The 20,447-nt window shown below is 36.0% G+C and overlaps 2 protein-coding genes and 1 non-coding gene across 13 annotated transcripts in view; 1 reads left to right on the top strand and 2 right to left on the bottom strand.

Annotated features, from left to right (window-relative positions):
• TTC3 (tetratricopeptide repeat domain 3) overlaps window positions 1-20,447 on the bottom strand; it is a 117,044-nt gene that overhangs the window by 41,158 nt on the left and 55,439 nt on the right. For all 11 annotated transcript variants that reach the window (XM_025449999.3, XM_035709371.2, XM_025450003.3 and 8 more), the window contains 12 exons: window positions 19,205-19,317; window positions 16,279-16,399; window positions 13,951-14,073; window positions 13,079-13,180; window positions 11,452-11,544; window positions 10,726-10,790; window positions 8,975-9,111; window positions 6,731-7,057; window positions 3,947-4,198; window positions 1,667-1,713; window positions 692-748; window positions 107-180 (listed from right to left, as the gene is read on the bottom strand). In XM_025449999.3, the coding sequence (XP_025305784.1) occupies window positions 107-180; window positions 692-748; window positions 1,667-1,713; window positions 3,947-4,198; window positions 6,731-7,057; window positions 8,975-9,111; window positions 10,726-10,790; window positions 11,452-11,544; window positions 13,079-13,180; window positions 13,951-14,073; window positions 16,279-16,399; window positions 19,205-19,317 (1,511 nt within the window). The remainder of the gene's footprint in view (window positions 1-106; window positions 181-691; window positions 749-1,666; window positions 1,714-3,946; window positions 4,199-6,730; window positions 7,058-8,974; window positions 9,112-10,725; window positions 10,791-11,451; window positions 11,545-13,078; window positions 13,181-13,950; window positions 14,074-16,278; window positions 16,400-19,204; window positions 19,318-20,447) is intronic.
• The window catches only part of LOC112661900 (phosphatidylinositol glycan anchor biosynthesis class P), a 79,276-nt gene continuing 64,796 nt past the window's right edge, over window positions 5,968-20,447 (top strand). The window contains exon 1 of the mRNA XM_035709375.2: window positions 5,968-6,109. The gene's annotated coding sequence lies outside the window, so the exon portion shown is untranslated. The remainder of the gene's footprint in view (window positions 6,110-20,447) is intronic.
• LOC112661953 (U6 spliceosomal RNA) lies at window positions 18,453-18,555 on the bottom strand. The gene has a single exon (XR_003138108.1). It is a non-coding gene; the product is annotated as a U6 spliceosomal RNA (small nuclear RNA).

Raw genomic sequence — 20,447 nt, 5'->3', positions numbered from 1 at the left:
GTGAAATTAGGGAAATAAAATACAAGTTTAAATTACATTAAATTAGCACCACTTGCTAAGTTAACGCAGGAGTTAAAATGAAGCAAAAAATTTTAATTACACTTACTTATGTTCTTCACCCGAAGTGATAGTCTCATTATTTGGTGTTACAGAAGGTGTCCCAGACCCCACCAACATAGGCTAGTTTAAAAGACAGAAAAATGAAAATGATTTTCTATCTTAAAATCCCATGAAAAAAATTAGCATTAAAACAGATGAATGCTTATATAAATACACAAACTGACAATATATAAGACTTATCTAAATTTTTTTTGTAAACAGGAACACATAGTAATAAAAGTTTCAACAACTACAAATAGGCCCAAATTAACATTTAGGCCTCAAAAAAATTTTTTAATGTCAAAGATAAAAAGACCAGTTTTAGTGGAATTTACAAACAGCTGCTCTCATCCTCTAATATTTGTTTCCTGCCTCAACTCTTGCCCTCTTGTCTGATCCCCTACACATGTGAGAGCCAAGGAGAATCCACAGTAAGACAAACAGCACGATATTTATCTCATGGGCTTGGAACAAATCTTTAGATTAAATATTTAAAAAGTCTTGCTCTAAAAATGCTTCAAAATATCCTCCAAAGTTGGTTAATTCTAATTTATATATTCAATTATTTTATGCAAGAATATAGAAAATATACCTTTGAATCTTTTGGCTTCTTTTTCTTGCCTTTATTTTTTATCTTGGCGGAATTAAACTGGAAAAATGGTGGGGGAAAAACAATGAAAACTCAAATAACAGCAGTACAAAGCTCCAAATAAAAATATCATACTGGTTTCAGCCACAAGTTGAATATACATAACAAAAGTAACAAAATTGCTAAACAAAAGTAACATTTAGAATGTCAGCCCTGGTGTTATGACTTATAATAGAAAATAACAGCTCAATAACAAAGGTGTAATAACTAAAATTGCCCCAACATTTTAAAACTCATTTGTAAGGTTATGTTATTTCAAGTAATTAATCAGTCTTTTAGAGTAATTCCAGTTATATGCTACTAGTATTTTAATGACATTTCTTATTAAGCTAAATTGACCTTCTACACGTGGCCAAACTTTGAGGCATAGTGGACTGACGAGACATTTAACTTCCCATGGCTGTGTTACAGGTGTTTCCATACTTAGCTGGCAGTACTTAACAGCAGATTAAGACAAAATTTCAAGTACAGATGATCTGATCCTGAAGATCAGTAAATAAGCATCTGTTTGAAAACTGCCACAACCTACTAAGAAAAACTCTGGATTTATTTTAACTTTGGAGCTATTCAAAACAAAGTCTCTTTGTTTTCCTTACAGAACAAAACATAAAATTTTAATCATTACAGATAACTTTTCATTTTTATGCCAGGAGATGACTCAGCAACTCATTCCTTATTTCTGAGATTAACATTTATTAGTTACAAAACTTTATGGACACTGTCTAATTTAAGCCTCTGAATCTGCTGACTATTGCTCTAAGAGAAAGACTGGGCATTAACTTTCTAATAAATTAGCATACATTAGCCAGAAATCCTCATCATGCTAGCTGTGATGTAATAAACACTGGCCTGGGTACCCCTCTCTTCTTTGGCTAACACAGATTAGCACACTGAGGTTAAAGTGATCAAATAACTTACCGGCACATCGCCACTGTCTTGTTTCCTTAATACAGTACAGCGGCTATCTGTAGGAAAACACCAGTGATTTGTGAGATGATGATAATTTTACACTGCCAAACACACTAAACCCTTAAAGAGAACCACTCCAGATACTACAATCATCAACTATGTTCTATTCCTTATTAGGTTTTGACACAAATGACACAAATGGCCAATTAAATGAAAAACCACCACAGATAATCACAAAATGTAAATCCAATTCAGCACAATTTGAATGCTTTCTATGTGTCAAGCTCTATGCAAGGTGCCAAGAATACAGAAACGCATAGTACAATCCCTGCCATAGATAAACTTGTGTTCTTAACTTGTATTCTGCAAAATACTCAAACAGGCAAATACCTGCAACCCACTGTGCTACATGCCTCAATAAATACAACGGAAACAAAGCTGATGGAATAATAAAGTTTTCAAGGATAAAGGCCCAAGGAGAGGTCAGGGAGGGCTTGGTCTGGGGAAGCAATATTAAAGTAAGACTTTAAATAAACAAGCAAAGGAATAGGTCGTGGCTGGAGAAAATGCATGAGCAAAGTCACAAGGCAGAAAAGCACAAGGAAGGTTTTGACATCTTTAAGAAGTTAGATGTATACACGGAGGGCAGATGGGGAGAGTGATGATAAATTCAGGTAGATAGTGTGAATTTACAAGATCAGTGGATTTTGAAGAGTTTTAAGAACTATAATCATCAATTTAAATGAAAAGAGATAAAATTGAAAATATCTAGGAAAACGGTGAGAAGCAGAGCTACTACTGAAGGGAAAATCTGTTGAGATGGCTGGTCATTTGGTTGGTGGCTTCTGACTAAAAGGAACAGTCACAGCCAGATGGACTGCACAGTTGGGTTACAGAAAAAATTCACACTAAGAGGGTCTCCTTTTTAGTTATTTTGTTGTGTGATCCAAACATGCATCAGGCTTTATATTACCAGCAGCAGCAAACTGATGGCAATAAATTCAGGCTATCAAGTAGCACGTCACTTTCAGTCATGAAGCTGTCCTAGAAAAATAAAGCCATCTGTATTTGAATGTGCTCCTTCCTAAGAATCACAACAAGTTTTTCAGTCCCTTACACATATGAACTCTGTAATATGTGATAGCTTTGTATAAAGCCAGACCTTTTAATGTCCCCTTTCAAAAAAAGCATGAAATTTAAAAGTCTAGCTCTGGACAGTCTGTAAAGCAGATGCTGAGGAATGCTGAAGAAAAGGGGAGGGGGAGAGTTACCATAACACACACATGCAGTACCAAAGAGAAGTTAAAATTAATTTAGAATCTAAGAATATTAGAATTCTGAAGCAAAGTGGGACCACACAGACCACTGGCTCCAAATCCTATCATTTCAACAATGAAGAAACTAAGATCCAAAAGAAGCTAAAGAATTAACTACTAGTTATCCTATTCTGCCAAACCTATTCTGGGCTCCATGCTGCTACCCGAACAGGTGACCTAACTCCCCTCAACCCCGTCTCTAAGCCCAGATGTCAACCTGTCCAACTACCTCCACGTTCACAGCTTGGACTCTAGCCCTGCATCGAGGCTTTGTCTTCCCCAGGAAGAACACGAGAGCTTGATCCTCCATTTAAACCACCAGCACCCTTTCTGGACCTCTCTTACTGAGCTGATGCTCATAATAGTTACTGAATATTCACCTTATTCCCTTTTCTACAATATAAGATTCCTGAGGGCAGGGGCTAGCATACGCATTTCTGAGTTCCTGGTTAACACCCAGCTCTGGAGGGGACCTTGAAGCAGTAGTAAAAACAAAGTTTTTAGTGAGGTGAATTAGAGAAGAAGCTGGGCCACAGCCGACTTCCTGATCTCCCAATTCTAAGCTCTTCCCACCACAACAGATGTGCTATTTCTAGATTCTGCAAACATCACCTCCTCTGCAGGGCAATGTATTCTTGAAGGTTACAAATTAAACCATTTACTAATAAATTCTGTCCATTTAATATGCAATCTTTGCCATGATACTGTCAATGTATTTAAGATGAGAATATTAGGTGTGTAATCAGTGTAACACACCCCTATGAGCACCCTACCACTTAGCTCAACAGAGTAAAAACGTTTTATAACATCAAAAAAAAATAATCACTATTTTTAATCACTAACTTTTCCAAATAAGCTGGCTGTACCATAATAATTCTCACTATTTTGTCAAGTATTAAATAAGCCAGATCCTTCACAGATTTGTACCCCCCCCAGCCCAGATATAATATAAATTGAAATTCAGCCCACACACCCATTATGTCAAAGAACTCATCTAGAGCATTGTGTAGCGCTGGGAACTTGTCTCTATGCTCTTCTAGCAGCCATATTAAACACCGTGCTTCCTTCACTGATGTTGGCTCACAGAAATAATCAAGTTGCTTTCCTTCTATAGAGGCTAGTTTATGACCATATTTCTCATTCCAGAGAAAAGTCATGATGCTAAAATCAAGCTCCTTAAGAGAGGCTCCATAACGAGAAAAAAAAGGTCCTGTGGCATCTAAACCTGTAAATAAAAACAAAATCCAAATCAGAAAAAAGGAAAATCATTTACCATAAAACCACATTCAATCCTACATCTCTGAAAGCAGTTCAGTTATAGTTTGCTGACATTTTCAGTGAAAACACATACCTGATTACAAACTTGTTCAAGTTATTTTGCATTTTAGGAATACCACTTAATATCGACAGACTAATTACAACAGTTCTTATCTATTAGTTGAATAAGGGGCCAAAGTCTTCTTATATAATAGCTCATATATTATAAGCTTCTACAGTCATTTTTATTAGACTTAGGCAGTAAAAGCAAAGCATTAAATTCCTGTAAAAATGTAACAACTTTTTCACGAATTCAAAAAGATTGTCACTCTACTTAGTACAAGCTAGAAAGATTTTAGTGCTTTTCTACACATATTCCATAGTAACAAAACGTTAATAATATGCAAATGATTTCAAATGCCTTTAAAACAACACCTCCATTAATGGCTCCTTATCCCCCTCCAAAAATCAGGATGGTCACTATTCCCACTTTTATTCCAATTTCTAACAAACCAGAAAAAGAAGTAGCTGCAACCTCATACCACTGCTACTGAAGGGATGGCGAGCCCCTACCCTTACTAACATAGCCACCAAAAGACAAAGAAGACTATCTCTAGTCTATCTTCCCACCTGCCTCAAATATAGTACAGTAGCCTCTTATGCCAGTCACGGTTTCTCAGTCAGCATATGAAGCGGACTACTGAGTCAGAATTAACCTGGATGGCTGTTTCCTCCAGATGAAACAGTTACCTTGCAGAGGTCATGTTGCATGAAAAATGTGCTCATTGAAGGGAAGGCAAAAGATCACTTTCTAGTATTAAAATGATACTCTCTCCCCAATCCCTCATATAAACTGACGTCTCGTGTTAAATATGTACGTGATGTGACCCCATAGGACGACTTTTTTTTATTGAGAAGGAAGTAAAATTCCAGGAATTGGAAATTACTTGCCTTTAATAAATATGAGCTACACCAGGGACATAGCACAGCCTTAGTAATTAACATGCTTGAAGTCATTTTAAAACTTTAACTAGAAACTGCAACTTTAGGGACACCTGGGTGGCTCAGAGGTTGGGTGGCTGCCTTTGGCTCTGGTCATGACCCTGGGATTCAGGATCGAGTTCCGCATCAGGCTCCCTGTGGAGGGCCTTCTTCTCCCCCGGCCTATGTCTCTGCCTCTCTCTCTCTCTCTCTCCCCCCCTCTCTCAGCACAATTTGAACGTACGTACGTGTCTCTCATGAATAAATAAATGTCTTAAAAAAAAAAAAGAAACTGCAACTTTGAATAGTATGCATATACTTATTAAAAGAATACCAGAATACCTTTATCAGAAAGGTATATCATTTATAACAAAATGATCCATCAGTGAGCTACAAGGCTCAAATGCTACCCTTTACCTGAGAGAACAGTGACAGGCACTCTTGCCTGGGTAAGCATAACCAGAAAGCCTACTACTCCTGAGTCTATCTTCCAGAGCAGATTAAAATTAAGAATAACATAATAATTTACTCGGATTTTTAATAGACACTAATGACAACCTCAGCACTTAAGAGTGGTTTTCTGGGACCAGAAACCTGTGCAGATCTGTGCTTAAAGCAGCAACACTTAGTTATCAACTATGCCAAGCTTGCTACCACCTTACATGGTTTCTACTGACAGAAATTTATCAATATATTCTCTCAAATTCTAGAATTCTAAGAGCTCCATGTCCCTAAAAATTCCGGCAGGTTGGGGAGACTTTCAGAGGCCTGGCTGGCTCACTCTTTGGACTGCTCCGCTATTGCTCCTGCTGGCCTTGTGTACCACAACTACCAACTGAATCATCTACCTAGTCCAAGGCCAGTTACCACCGTGGTCACCAAGATAAACAATGCTCTGGTAGGTACTCAGAGAAATCTCAATCTAATGTTAGACAACAACTCTATCTGTGGCAGCTTTTACAGTCCCTGCATGGCCCTAGGCAAAGAGCCAGCTTGGGTCTTCCTCTACCACATTAGGAAAATTAGGAACAGTAGCAGAGTTCTATAATCTTGTGATTCAACCTCAAAGTATTTTCCTCATAGTCCTTAGATACAGATTTGCCTTCAGTGATCCTAAGCAGTTTGTTCCGTCCACTCTTCCCTCTATGTTTTCTAAGGATTCTGACTACAGAACTGCACAATCCCAGAGGGCAAACAACTGCCTCCAGAAGGTGTTATTTACTCATGACTCTGCCTTGTATTTACTTAGTTTACACATTTACAAATAGTTTAGCAAACTACAGGACTGGATTTTCTGATTAAACTTTTTCATGTTTATACTTTTTTGAAAAGTGTACTGTAACCTATCTATAAAATAGCCTAAGTTGTGAGTTGGGAGGAAATAGTATTTTTAACCATACAACTCTGTAGTCCTACTCTTTAAAAAATCATCAATGATAACAGAAAAACAAAATGGGGATCAGAGGCCAATGTCCGCCCTTCTACTGAGTTATATAGGCTCTAGAGTTCAGTGGCATACCAAAGCTGTTAAGTTTCTGGATCCAAGCGGCTAATTTTGGCTCCACTTCTTTAAGTTCGCTCAAAACATGCAGAAATATCCTAGTCTTTACTCTATTCTTTTCTTGAATCAAGTGACGAATGACGTAGTCCACCGCTTCATTTAGAAAATTTCTGCTAGAAAAACAGGTTGTGTAGTCTTCTGTGCTTAAAACCTTCCAAGAAAGCAATTCTTTGAGAAGCTTGGAAGTGTTCAGAATACCAGATTTTATCTTGTCAGCGTACTGCTTTATGCACTGCAGAATTCTGTCGTCAAGGAACTGGCAACTCTGAACACTGTCTACAGTTTCTAAGGATAAATAAAAATGGTTAAAGTCAGCAATGTACCAATTTGTGAAGATATAAACTGAGAAAGAATATGGTATTACATAATAATATAAAATATCGTTCAGAGGGATTCTTAATGTTTCAAATAAACTCAAGAAATTTTAAATTTGGAATATACTTAACAATACCTTTGACAAGATACAAAGTTCACATTAAATCAAACATCAAAAGTATCTTACCTCCTTCACTGTGTACCACTCATGCAATATCTAAAAACTTAGTTCCTCTAAAGTAAGGTTACTTTCCTCAATAACCCTAACCCAGCCTCATCACTACCTATACTTCATATTCAATAACTATGTTTAATCATTAAGAATGCAAAGCATTTTTTCTGGAGTTGAAGGGATCATTTATTAGTTACGAATTCAATTAATATTTGGTAGTTATTGTTATGTTATTTATCTAATTGTTGTATCCTAAACCAAAGGACCCCATGGTGTTGATTCCAAACTGGAAAATTTCTCCGAAGTTTATCTTTCCAACCCAGGCATCTCCCCTAATAGATGGCAAAGTTAAAACACAAACAAGAAGCATGCAAAGTTAAAAAACATTCACCAGAGACTTCTATAGTAGGAAAGATAATTGTGACTTATTTGTGAAACACTAATGGAATACTAAGTAAAAAATAAAAACAAGAGGAAGTATTTCATTTTGGGAACAGCCATCACAGTAGAAAATAAAAAAGAATAATTTCCTTCAACTGAAAACTAAAACCAGTCCTGGAGATGTAATGCACAGCATGGTGACTACAGCTAATACTACTACATTGTGGGGCGCCTGGGTGGCTCAGTTGGTTGGGTCAAGTGTCCGACTCTTAATCTTAGCTCAGGTCTTGATCTCAGGGTCATGAGTTCAAGCCCTGCATTGAGCTCCATGCTGGGTGTGGAGTTTACCTTAAAAAATAATACTATATTACAAATTTGAAAGTAGCTAAAAGAGTGGATCTTCAAAGTTCTTGTCATAAGAAAAAAAAATTCTGGGGGATGCCTGAGTCGCTCAGTGGTTGAGCATCTGCCTTCAGCACATGGCGTGATCCCGGAGTTCCGGGATCAAGTCCCACATAAGGCTCCCTGTGAGGAGCCTGCTTCTCCTTCTGCCTATGTCTCTGTCTTCTCTCTGTGTCTCTCATGAATAAATACAATCCTTTTTTTTTTTAATAAATACAATCTTAAAAAAAATTCTGTAACTACGTATTGTGATAGATGTTAATTGGACTTACTATGGTGATTATTTTACAATATATACGAATATGCAATATATACATCACAGTGTACACCTGAAACTCATAAAATGTTATGTCCTTAAAAAAAAAAGACCTTAAGAAAAAAACCTGAAAGTAAATATACTCGGAACAGTATAATCACATACCCAGGGTGATCGGGGAATAATGACAAGATGAACATAAAACAGAAGGCTGGGCTAGGTAATCTCTACAGCTTCTTTATGAACTGTGTGCAGGACTGAATGCAGGACTATATCAGATAATTAGGAGCTAACTCAGGCTCAATGTCTTAGAACCTAAATCTGCACAATGGAGTTCATAGAGCACGATCAAATACACAATATGCATGTCAGCTATTATTTCCACCTTCACTTCTGTGATAAACAAACTGACGGAGAGCTTGCTCCAAGTTAGTGCACTGCTATCATTTGTGTACTGGGATTGTGAATCCCTGTGTACACACTGCTTCCAAACTTGATGCTCTTTACACCAATTTTTCCCATCTCAGAGCAACACAAAAAAGTGATGGTACTAAAATACTAATTGAAATCTAAACTTCAATTCAGTAACAACACAATATCCATTAAGAGAGGTATTTATGTTTATACTTTTAGGCTAAAATAGATTACTCTCATTGTGTCTTTAACTTCCACATACCTTTCTGCTCTTCAGTTTTGGGTGGATTACTTTCCCTTAGGTCCTCTTCCATTCTTTCTTGTGCTAATTTTTTTGCTTCTTTTTTTTGGATCTTTCTCTTCAATTTTTTGTCTTCTTTCAGTCTTAGCTTCTCTAGGCTGATAAGCATTTACAATTAGTGATAATCCACCTCTGTCATAAACTCAACTACCTTCTTTTGCCTATTACAGAAACCATTCTCTAAGTAGTAAACTAGAAAGTTTCCCTTTTAATTTAGAACTTGGCCTGCATCTTCTCTTTAATATCAAAACTGTTGATGCATGTTCAGTTAAAATTAGGATACTTATTTCATGAAAGCAAGAACTCAATGACTAACTTATAAATCAAGGGTGGCACACACATATTGTACAAATATTATTTCCATGTATATAAGTTACTGCTTAGGGTAAATAAAAATAGTAAAAATTACCCTGCAACATAATACATATGTACACTCATTTCAAAGAAAGATCCCATCGTAAAATATTATTTTCACATCTCAATAATGGCCCACAACACTGGAATTTGGTTGATATGGTTTACAGTAAATTCTCTTCAACAAATAATTCTGGCTCATCTTTTCTTGTTTTTTTCTTGGTCACAAATGATGAAAAAAATCACTTCTTGGAATAGAGGACAAGAAGCAGAACCAAAAAGAAGAGGGGCAGCCTGGGTGGCTCAGCAGTTTAGCACCTGCCTGCAGCCCAGGGCATGATCCTGGGGACCTGGGATCAAGTCCCACATCGGGTTCCCTGCGTGGAGCCTGCTTCTCCCTCCGCCTGTGTCTCTGCCTTGCTCTCTCTGTGTCTCTCATGAATAAATAAAGAATTTAAAAAAATTTTTTAAAGAAGAAGAAGAAGAAAAAAAGGATTGGGATTATTTGACCTAAACAATAATATATAAAAGTGAATAATTTTGACAGTATATTGAGTTTTTCAGGGTGAGAAATAGTCATTGGTTCAAAAAAATCTGAAGAGAGAGAAAAAAGAAAAATGCTTTTTGAATTAAAGTTTAAACAGCTGAGAGCTAAATATATAAATTTTATCTAAATGCCAAAGCTGGGCAGCCCGGGTGGCTCAGCGGTTTAGTGCTGCCTTCAGCCCAGGTTGTGATCCTGGAGACCTGGGATCGAGTCCCGTGTCGGGCTCCCTGCATGGAGCCTGCTTCTCCCTCTGCCTGTGTCTCTGCCTCTCTCTCTCTCTCTGTGTCTCTCATGAATAAATAAATAAAATCTTTAAAAAAATAAAAAATAAATGCCAAACTATCGGGCAGTCCAGTGGCGCAGTGGTTTAGCACCGCCTGCAGCCTGGGGTGTGATCCTGGAAACCCGGGATCGAGTCCCACGTCGGGTTCCCTGCATGGAGCCTGCCTGTGACTGTCTCGCTCGTTCTCTCTATGAATAAATAAAATCTTTTAAAAATAAATAAATAAATAAATAAATAAATGCCAAAGCTATTAATCAAACATGTCATTTCATAGCATCAAGTGTCATAATTTTACTAAAAATTCAACCACCAAATAATGCTTCTTATTCAAGCTTTTAGTAGTATTTAACATTCTAGGTTAGTTCTCTTTAAGTTTTAAATACCCGTAAAAGTCACTTAAACATCACTTATTTGGGTATGTGAATACAGCCAATTTTAAAAAAGTGTAATTCAGAAATCTGCATTTAATTGAATTATATTCCAGGAATAGACATCATTTAACTACTGATTGATTGTTAAAAATCTTACCTAGAACATTTCTGTTTCAGAATAGGTCTTGGAGGAACCTTTTCTTTTATGACCTTGTGTTCAAACTTTAAATAAAACAAAGACATCCAAAATTTGTCTCATACTCCCATGACATAAAGCACAAAACCACAAGTAACAAGCAGTCAGAAGCACATAGAGTCAAGGTTCAATTTGATAGAGAACAGGGATGATGTTCTGACCCAGACAAAAGCTCAGAAAATTTTAGCAAAGCAATTTACTAAAAAGAGGAACAAGAATAGACACACTTTAGGAAGCTCAAAACAAAAAAACAAACAAAACAAAACAAAAAAAACCCCTAAGAGTAAGCAGATCGAATAAACTACAAATACCATTAGAACAACCCACTCCTCACATCCCATATAGTAAAGTGAAAAGTAATCCTTCAAAACTGTCTTCCCCTTCCCTAGGAATTTCACCCTCATTAATACCCAAAAGTTTACTGGGGATTAAAAAAACAAGATTATAAAAAAGAGTACAAACAGTAAAACTAAAATGTAAAAAGTCTCCCCTTTTATGAAATAAAAGAATGTGAGAATCCTTCATTGCCAAGATACATTCTGACATTCTATATTTTCTGAAGTAACTTTTTTTTCAGGAAAACACAAGATCCAAATTATAAAACCTCTACCCATTTAAATCATACTTAAAAGTTACAAACATTTTGGTTAACAATTTGGTAATATTTTCCCTCTATTCAATACTTACTTCACATTTAACTTGACCACCACTGCTGAAAATGATAATCTTAGAAATGATTCCTTCACAGTCAGGGGTAAGACAAATTCCTTGTAGAAAATCCTATTTGATTAAAAAAACAAGTGCTATATCTCAGAATAGATCTATATATGTATACTGTTTAACCATCAGGAGCAGTTAAAATACATCTAAAACCTTCTTTATGGAGGCACTAAAAGTTCCTGCTCCTTGTCTTCTGACTTTCGGAGCCTCCCTTGTAGAATATACTTCCAGCTGTAAGGCTGACCAAGTGACTTGCTTAGGTCAATGCAGAGTGAGCTGACATAATGTAAACTGTGTCCATGCAAAAGCTTTAAGAAAACTGAATGGACTGGCCATTGCTCTTTACCCTCTGCCACAAGAACATGTTCCAGTCACTCTTGAGCCTCAATTCAGAAACAAAGAATACAGCTACACAGACTAGAGCTGCTATGGCCCAACCCTGGCCCACAGCTGCAGACCTCTAGGACAATTGATGTAAGCAAGAAATGAACTTTTCTTATTATAAATCACGAGATACTTCAGTTGTGTATTAGTTCAGTATATCCTAGTACAAACTAACTAATTTAGAGAGTATTTCAACCCACAAGAATGGTTAAAACCACTATGGGAGCATGTGTAAAGTAACTAGAGAAACTGAGTTAATGTAAGACAAAGACATAGCAAAAGTGACTGACTCAATGGCAACAATTACTTGGTCATATCATTGTATCTTTAGTTAACTATGTGAAAATGCATAAAATATGAGAATTTATTTCTACCAACCTTAAATAATTCCTCTGGCTAACAAACATCTAACACTAGCACATTACTCTTTTTTCCACACAAGAATAGGGGCTTATATGAGGCTAAGCAGTGTACAAAAAAATGTTTTTAAGTTCATAGCTTATAGCAATCAGAAACAAATGAATGCAAGTAAGATTATCAAGTTGAGCCTTCTTTCAAAGTAGATCTAGCTAGTGGTAATTAACGTTATTACCTTACTAATTAAGAAAAACCACAATGAGAATTGGCAGTACTAAATTTAACTTACTTTTTAGTATAAATTATTTCATCAAATTTGGTAGAAAATAAAAAATTTGAGACCCCAATTCTACATCAGAACGTTAACATCAGACATTTAAACTTTTATTTTGGGGGCACCTGGGTGGCTCAGTGGTTGAGTGTCTGCCTTTGGCTCAGATCATGATCCAGGATCCTGGTATAGAGTCTCACATCAGGGTACCTGAAGGGAGTCTGCTTCTCCTTCTGCCTGTGTCTCTGCTTCAAACTCTGTCTCTCTCATGAATAAATAAATAAAATCTTTACAAAAAATTAAACTTTTATTTTTGATCGTAAGATTCCCAATGTAAAAACTGGTTAAACAATTTATTAAAGGCCTCTATGGTTACTGCCCTTATGCCAATATAAAATAAAAACAAGAACTGATTTTCTACTTTATCATTAAAGTTTTAATTTAAAACATTTTAGTTATGCTTAGAATGCACAGAAACGAATTTATATTTACTTAAAACTTTTAAAATTAAAGATCCTCAAGGAAAAAAAAATCAGCATACAATAAGAATACTACAAAATTCAGACTATTTTGTGAACTTACCTTGTCAATTTTATCATTAAAAGTTGTTGTTTTCAACTTTTTCCAACAGTTCATGTGAAATTCTATTTTACAGTACTGGCAGCAGCTGATTCGTATAAAACCCTAGGGGGTTTAAAACAATGTTTAATAAACATTTAAAGGTGTCAACACATACATAATGTCTTTCACAATCACAACACACATATTAAGATGAAAGAGAACTGTCTGCATTCACCTGGCAAATGTAACTAGATGATATCACATTCTCTCTCCTAAGTAAGTACAATCCTTCTATAACCCTAAATGCTAGAGACAGAGAACTTGACTGACATGCTTATTTCCATAGTATACAGCTGCATTATCCTTTACAATATTAAATATTTTATACACATTATTCATCTGATCTACTAACCAGGGAGAGTAGGCAGTTACTGTCTTCTTGAATAAAGTAAGGCCCAGTAACTCAATTAAGTGGCAGACCTGGTGTTAGACTTAGGTTCCCAGAAGCTAATTCAGTAGTCAAAACAGCCTTTATATTCCTGGTCTCAAATTTTACAAAAAATTAGAATTGCAACCAATCAGAGATAGCAATCTCATTTTCTTTCCTGTACCTCTAAGAAACAGGGAAGTTATATAAACAGTGGCTAGAAAGGGGAAATAGAATTAGCTAGCCTGACATCTTAGGTCACTGTCCCTGCCCTCAGTGTTTAGTGACTCTGGGTCCCCACGTGAGATGATGCACCCCTACAGAAGTCCAGGGGATATGACAGACAAGAGGACATCAAACTCCTGACAGCAGAAAACTTGGGTACCTCCAATTAGAGAATTTGTTCTGAATCCACTTTAAGGCACAATTCTGCAAGTTACTGTCCTACTGTACATTCATTATGTACCTTAAAGTCTGGATCAGTTATATATATCTGGATTTTGGAATATCCACGGCACTTCTGATAGCAACAAATGGCATCTGGCACTGGAGGGAACCTGCATTCTTCAATAAACTTCTCTAACAGCATCTAAACAAAAATAAAAACATTACAACATTAATTTGTCAATAAAAATGCTTATGATTTCAATAACTTCTTGCCATCAAAATATTTTCAGCATAGGAATGATTAAATGTTTTTTTAGTGAAGAATAAACTACATATAACTTCTTTTTAGAAGGAGGCTGATACACGGGGCACCTGGGTGGTTCAGCTGGTTAAGTGCATGACTCTTGATTTTGGCTCAGGTCATGATCTCAGGGTCATGAGATTAAGCCCTACATTGGGCTCTGCACTGGGCACAAAGCCTGCTTGAGATTCTTTCTCTCTCTCAAAAAAAGGTTGATACAGAGACCTATCCAGAGATAAAGTCAGAAAAAAAAGACTGAACAAAAAAGTTTCAGAATTTCAGAGTCAGAATCAAAATCTTATCCCATGTTATTATCATCAAGCCTCATTTCATAAGGTGTCAATCTTAGAAGTGTCCTTTAGGCACTCAGAGAGTTAAATGAGGTAGCATAACCGTTAGGAATTTACTCTTCTCCTTCCCTATGTCACTTCACCTGGGATCCTACCACCTTCACTCATCTTGTACATTCCCTGGAGAATTATCTCACTACTACTGAAGCCCCCAAGACACTCGTGCCATGCTTCTAGTGCTGGCTTTTGTTATCAAGAGCTCCTCTGTCTCCAAAAGAGAACCTGCAGTGATTTTTTCGAAAATAGTTTTGTTGAGATATAATTCACATACCACTCAATCCACACATTTAAAATGTATATAGTTTAGTGGTTTTCAGTCTATTCACAATATTATACAACCAGTGCCTCAGTCCAAATTTAGAACAGTTTTATCACCCAACAAAAACTCATTTCCTCCCAATCCCCAAGCCCCTGAAAACCACTAATCTATTTTTCTCTAAATATAAACTTGCCTTTTCTGGAAATTTTAGATAAATACAATCATACAACATGTGGCCTTTTGTATCTGGCTTCTTTTAGCATGTTTTCAAGGTTCATCCATGCTGTAGTACTTGTCAGCACTTCATTACTCTTTATGGGCAAATAATATTCAATTGTATGGATAGGCCACTGTATGGTCTTATGAATAGTTTTAATTAACCATTCATCAGTTACTTGGACATGTGAGCTGTTCCCACTTTTTACCTGTTATGGATGATGTTGCTATAAACATTCACGTGCACTGTTTTGTGAGAACATTTTCCTTTCTCTGTGTGAATGAAACTGCTGGGTCATATGGTAACTACATCTTTAACCTATTGAGGGGCTGCCAGACCATTTTACATGTCCAACACCAACATATGGGGTTCTGATTTCTCCACATCTTATCAACACTTCTGATTATCTTCCTTCTTGAGTATAGCCAACCTAGTGTGTGAAGTAGTATCTCATTATGGTTTTAACTTGCATTTCTCTGATAGCTAATGTTGTTGAACATCTTTCATATGCTTATTGGCTATTTGTAGAAATTCTTGGCAGGTATGTCTATTCAGGTCCTTTGGCTACTTTTTCATTTATTTATTTATTTTTCTAATTCCAGTATAATGGCTACTTTTAATTAAATTGTCTTTTTATTACTGAGTTTTAAGAGTTGATGCCAGTGCTTTTAAAAGCTTTAGCTAAAAGCAAGTTCTGTATACATGCCAGGGTTCTCCAAAAGTAAAGGCCTATTCTAGTCAATCCACACATAATTTAGTTTTTCTAGAATTAGGAAAGCACCCTATGTCTCTGGATATGAGACCAAATTTATATGTTCCAGTCTTCAAGTGCCATCTTAATAATTATAGTCATTATGATGAAACAATAATGCTATACCTTTCTCTAAGTATAACCAGTAAGTCATACTGCTTAATAAGGCATGCTGTGAAGTCAGAATGCCTAGATTCAATTTTTACCTCCACTACTTCTAGCCGTTTAACCTTGAGCTCATCACTTAACCTCTCTAACTTAATCTTCCTCTTCAGTAAAATGAGAATAATCATGGTAATCATCCTGTAGTGTGCTGTAAAGATTAAAAGTATGATAAATGGAAACTGTGTGACTGACACACAGGAAATATTTAACAAATGTTAATGATTCTCACTTGTCTTTAAAGAGGAAACACGTGGGGATGCTGAGGCCGGAGTGCCCCTACCTCTTTATCTTCTGATACCTGAGTCATCAGTGCAGATGGGCTTTTATATTTAATAAGAAGCTCTTTGCAGAAATAAATCGTTACCTTTATTTTCCCCGGCTGAGTCTCTTCAATAATCACATTACTTGTGGGCCAAGTTAACACTCCAGGAAGACGACAAATCAAGGTTCTTGCTTTCTCAAAATGATTAAGAGCTTCTAGAAATCTAAAGTCATAATTATGAAGAAAGAAGGCATTAAAGCTATGATAAGAATTTTAATTCCCCACAATAAAGTTACAGAAATTTCAAGTTTACTAGTAAGAGTACATGTGATAAATCACTGTACAGAAATATTCTATGGAACCTGCAGTTTCTTTAAAAAAACAAAGGCAGGTTGAATCACTATACTGCCACCTGAAACTAATATAACAGTGTACATTAACTAACTGTAATTAAAATAAAAAAGAAAAAAAGAAGGCATTAATCACTGTTTGCTATAAAAATAATATAAATTAAACACAAATCTGCCTGGCCACCGACTTTATTATGGTAGGTGCATACTGGTCCTTTAAAGTTGTAATTTATTGCTTAAAGTTTCCAACAATTACAACAGAAAATTGAAAAATTTCGTTGTTCCATTTTTATGTTTCATTTACTAAGCTAATTAGAGTCCTATAGAGAAATAACAACCCTTCACACTAATTAATCAACTAATTAATCATAAATTCCTTTTTAAAAAAACTTTATTAGGACATCTGATCTGTAATAAAGATCATTCTGAAAAAAAAAAAAAGATCTTTTTGAAAAAATTCTAAAGAGATCATGTATACTAGACATAATTCTTCAACCATAAAGAAGTAAAGTATTTTAACAGAACAAATGGATATGTAAACTGTTTTAACTACATGAAATGTTTTGGTTCTGATTTATGTTTTAAAAAATGTCAACAGATTCCTAAAATCCAACAAAAGAATATTAATACACTGGATTATAAAGTTAAATAAGTCTTTGTTATTCTCTTCAGGCTAGAGAAGAAACGTTTCCTGCTTTCTCCAATCTTGAAATAATTTCCCAGTTTAAGAACTTTTTTTGCCAATGGATAAGAAAAACTCACCTGCTGAAAAGCTAGACCACCAACCACCATTAAGAGAACAGCAGGCCTTTACCAGAAACTGCGCATTGCAACAGCCAAAACCACCATTATCAGACACTGAACCCTACACCATATTATTTTGAAATTAAAATGTAAACTTTGGGATCCCTGGGTGGCGCAGCAGTTTAGCGCCTGCCTTTGGCCCAGGGCGCGATCCTAGAGACCCGGGATCGAATCCCACGTCAGGCTCCCGGTGCATGGAGCCTGCTTCTCCCTCTGCCTGTGTCTCTGCCTCTCTCTCTCTCTATCATGTAAAAAAAAAAGTAAACTTTTCAAAATGGCACTTTTTCATCTACCATAATTCCTATGATGTTCCATATTTATGATACATCCCTAGATCTTAAGAATAATTATATGTGACCACTACATTAAAAATGTGTATCTTGGGGGATCCCTAGGTGGCGCAGTGGTTTAGCGCTTGCCTTTGGCCCAGGGTGCGATCCTGGAGTCCCGGGATTGAGTCCTGGGTTGAGCTCCCAGCATGGAGCCTGCTTCTCCCTCCTCCTGTGCCTTGCCCACCCCCTTCTCTATCATAAATAAATAAATAAATCTTTAAAAAAATGTATATCTTAAACAAGTTATGTTAAGCTTGAAATTAAATTCATTTGTTATTACTATACAGATGATTGCTAAATCCTCATTACCGCTCCCTCTATCTAATTCTAAATATAATTCAGCCTGGTCACACAGTAACTTCAGGAAGTAAAAGAACTTTCTTTAATCACTAAAAAATCTATAAAGAAGTTCTAGGCACATTCCAAAACTGGGTTCCCAAGGAGTCCCAAAGGTCTGATAACATTTTCCTTAGGAACACCTAGCTGGCTCAGTCAAAAAACCATGCAACTCTTGATCTCAGGGTCATAAGTTTGAGACCCATGTTGGGTATAGAGATTATTTAAAAATAAAAATTAAAAAAAAACTTAAAAAATTTTTTCTCTAAAAGGACAGACGAAAATTCAAGAATTAAAAGCTATAAAATGATACTCAATTAGTCAACAATTATTTCTTTATAAAGTAATCTACCACATCTACCACCATATTGGGTGTAAGTACAGGAAGAGGGAGATTTTTGGTTTTCTTTTTGTCACTACTGTTTTACAGTTAATGATACTGTTTTATCATGCCAAAAATACGGACTGCTTCACAAATTTGTGCGTAATCCTTGCACAAGGGGCATGCTAATCCTGTATCATTCTAATTTTAGTCTATGTGCTGCCCAAGCAAGCACAGAACAGGGGAGTTTTTTTTTTAAAGTTCAATGTATAACCCTATCCCCAAAGGGTCATACAGAAACTGGGAAGATAAGATATGAAACATTTGCAGAACAACCACATTCTAAACTTCGAGTAAGAATACCAACTATAGAAGAAGTTCAAAGAAGAGATTTTTATTTCTAATTCATGGTGTCTCTGAACAGATATGTATCCCATATTAAAACCATCTTCATATAAGTTTTGGAGGGAAATGAGTATTTTGGTAACCAAAAACATTATACAATCAGACTTGTAAAGCAGTAATTTATATCCATTCAGTCACCATTTATAAATGACATATACTAAGACTATACTTTCAGGGATCATTTCTATAGTTTGTTATAAATGACATATACTAACAGAAAAAATACAAAATCCTTTGTGTCAAATCACCTTATTTTAACTTTCTTATAAGATTCCAAATAAGGAAGTACTAGGAGCTGAACTGATTGGCCATATTTTAATAATTAATATTGATTTAGAAATGCTGGCCTCCAAGCAAACATGGAAATAATAGCATCCCACAGAGAAGATAACAATGTAATTCCAGAAAAGGGATCTCCACAACATTAGACTTCAATGAATTTCCCACCCTGAGTGTAAAAGAGTACAGATTCTACTAACCTGTTCTTTTTCAAATATACTTTTCCAATTCCACAGTAGGCCAAACAATCAAGTCCCTCATTGGGGTAGTGTTCAATCATCCTCTTAAACTGGTTTTCAGCTTCAGATAATTCCTTCAGTAGCAATAAAAATAATGATCACTTAAACTACAAAAGAAACACTAGAGCAGATTTTATCTGAAGGTTTTTTTTTTTTGTAATATTACAAACAACTGTATATCCAAATATTTCTATGGCAAAATTAAACCTTCTGCATTTTATATTCTTAGCAAATATACAAATTTTGACGACAGGATATACAGAGACACAACCAAAGTGATCTGGCTTGAGAATGAAAACTTGGCATGGAACACATAAGACAACAAACCACACGAACATTTACTAATATACAGAGAGGGCCTGGTACGTGCTCATTAACACTAAAAGGTGTGAATTCATAGAAGACTGACTAGACGTAAACACATCATGACATGTATCCTTACTACTGCTTTAACGAAAGCTTTTCATAGCTTAGAGTACATTCTTTTGAATATTCTTGACAGTGGAAACTTCTGCACACTTTGAATGAATGGTTTTGGAAAAAAATCCAAAGACACTTAGCTCAAGGCAATCCTGGAAACCCCACTGTGGGTGAAAAAAGATGTATCACTACAAAATGGGAGTTTCTAAGAAGCTTTGAGGCCAGTTCCAAAGGGAGCGTTCAAAAAATGTTTTAAGCAAGAGCTGTAGTGGAGCAAATACATTGCTTACTTCTGGGGCTACTCTGAATGATGACATTCTTTTAAATGTCCAAGTTCTATCATACCTGTTTTTTCTTTTTTTAATCAGTCTCAGTAATTCAAAGTAAATTAAAAATTTAGTGAACTATTTCTTCTATTTTTTTTTTAAGATTTTATTTATTTATCAATGAAAGACATACAGAGAGAGAGGCAGAGACAAGGCAGAGGGAGAAGCAGGCTTCACGCAGGAAGCCCGATGTGGGACTCGATCCCAGGACTCCAGGATTGCACCCTGGGCCAAAGGCAGGAGCTCAACTGCTGAGTCACCCAGGCATCTCTATTTCTTCTATTTTGATAAAGCAAAGTATGATAAGATATTTATTATCACTCCGCCAAGAATAGAAGAATTGAGATCATGAAGTTCTGTTTCCAACAAATGCAAGACATTCATTCTGTCACAGCAAGAACGAGGAAAGAAGCATATAACAAAGAAAATGAACCTCAGACACTGTGGACCACACTGAG

Source organism: Canis lupus, chromosome 31 (assembly GCF_003254725.2).
Source record: "Canis lupus dingo isolate Sandy chromosome 31, ASM325472v2, whole genome shotgun sequence".
NCBI classification, from domain to species: domain Eukaryota; kingdom Metazoa; phylum Chordata; class Mammalia; order Carnivora; family Canidae; genus Canis; species Canis lupus.
The sequence above is the reverse complement of the archived record's forward strand: the minus strand, read 5'-3'. Positions and strand labels throughout refer to the sequence as shown.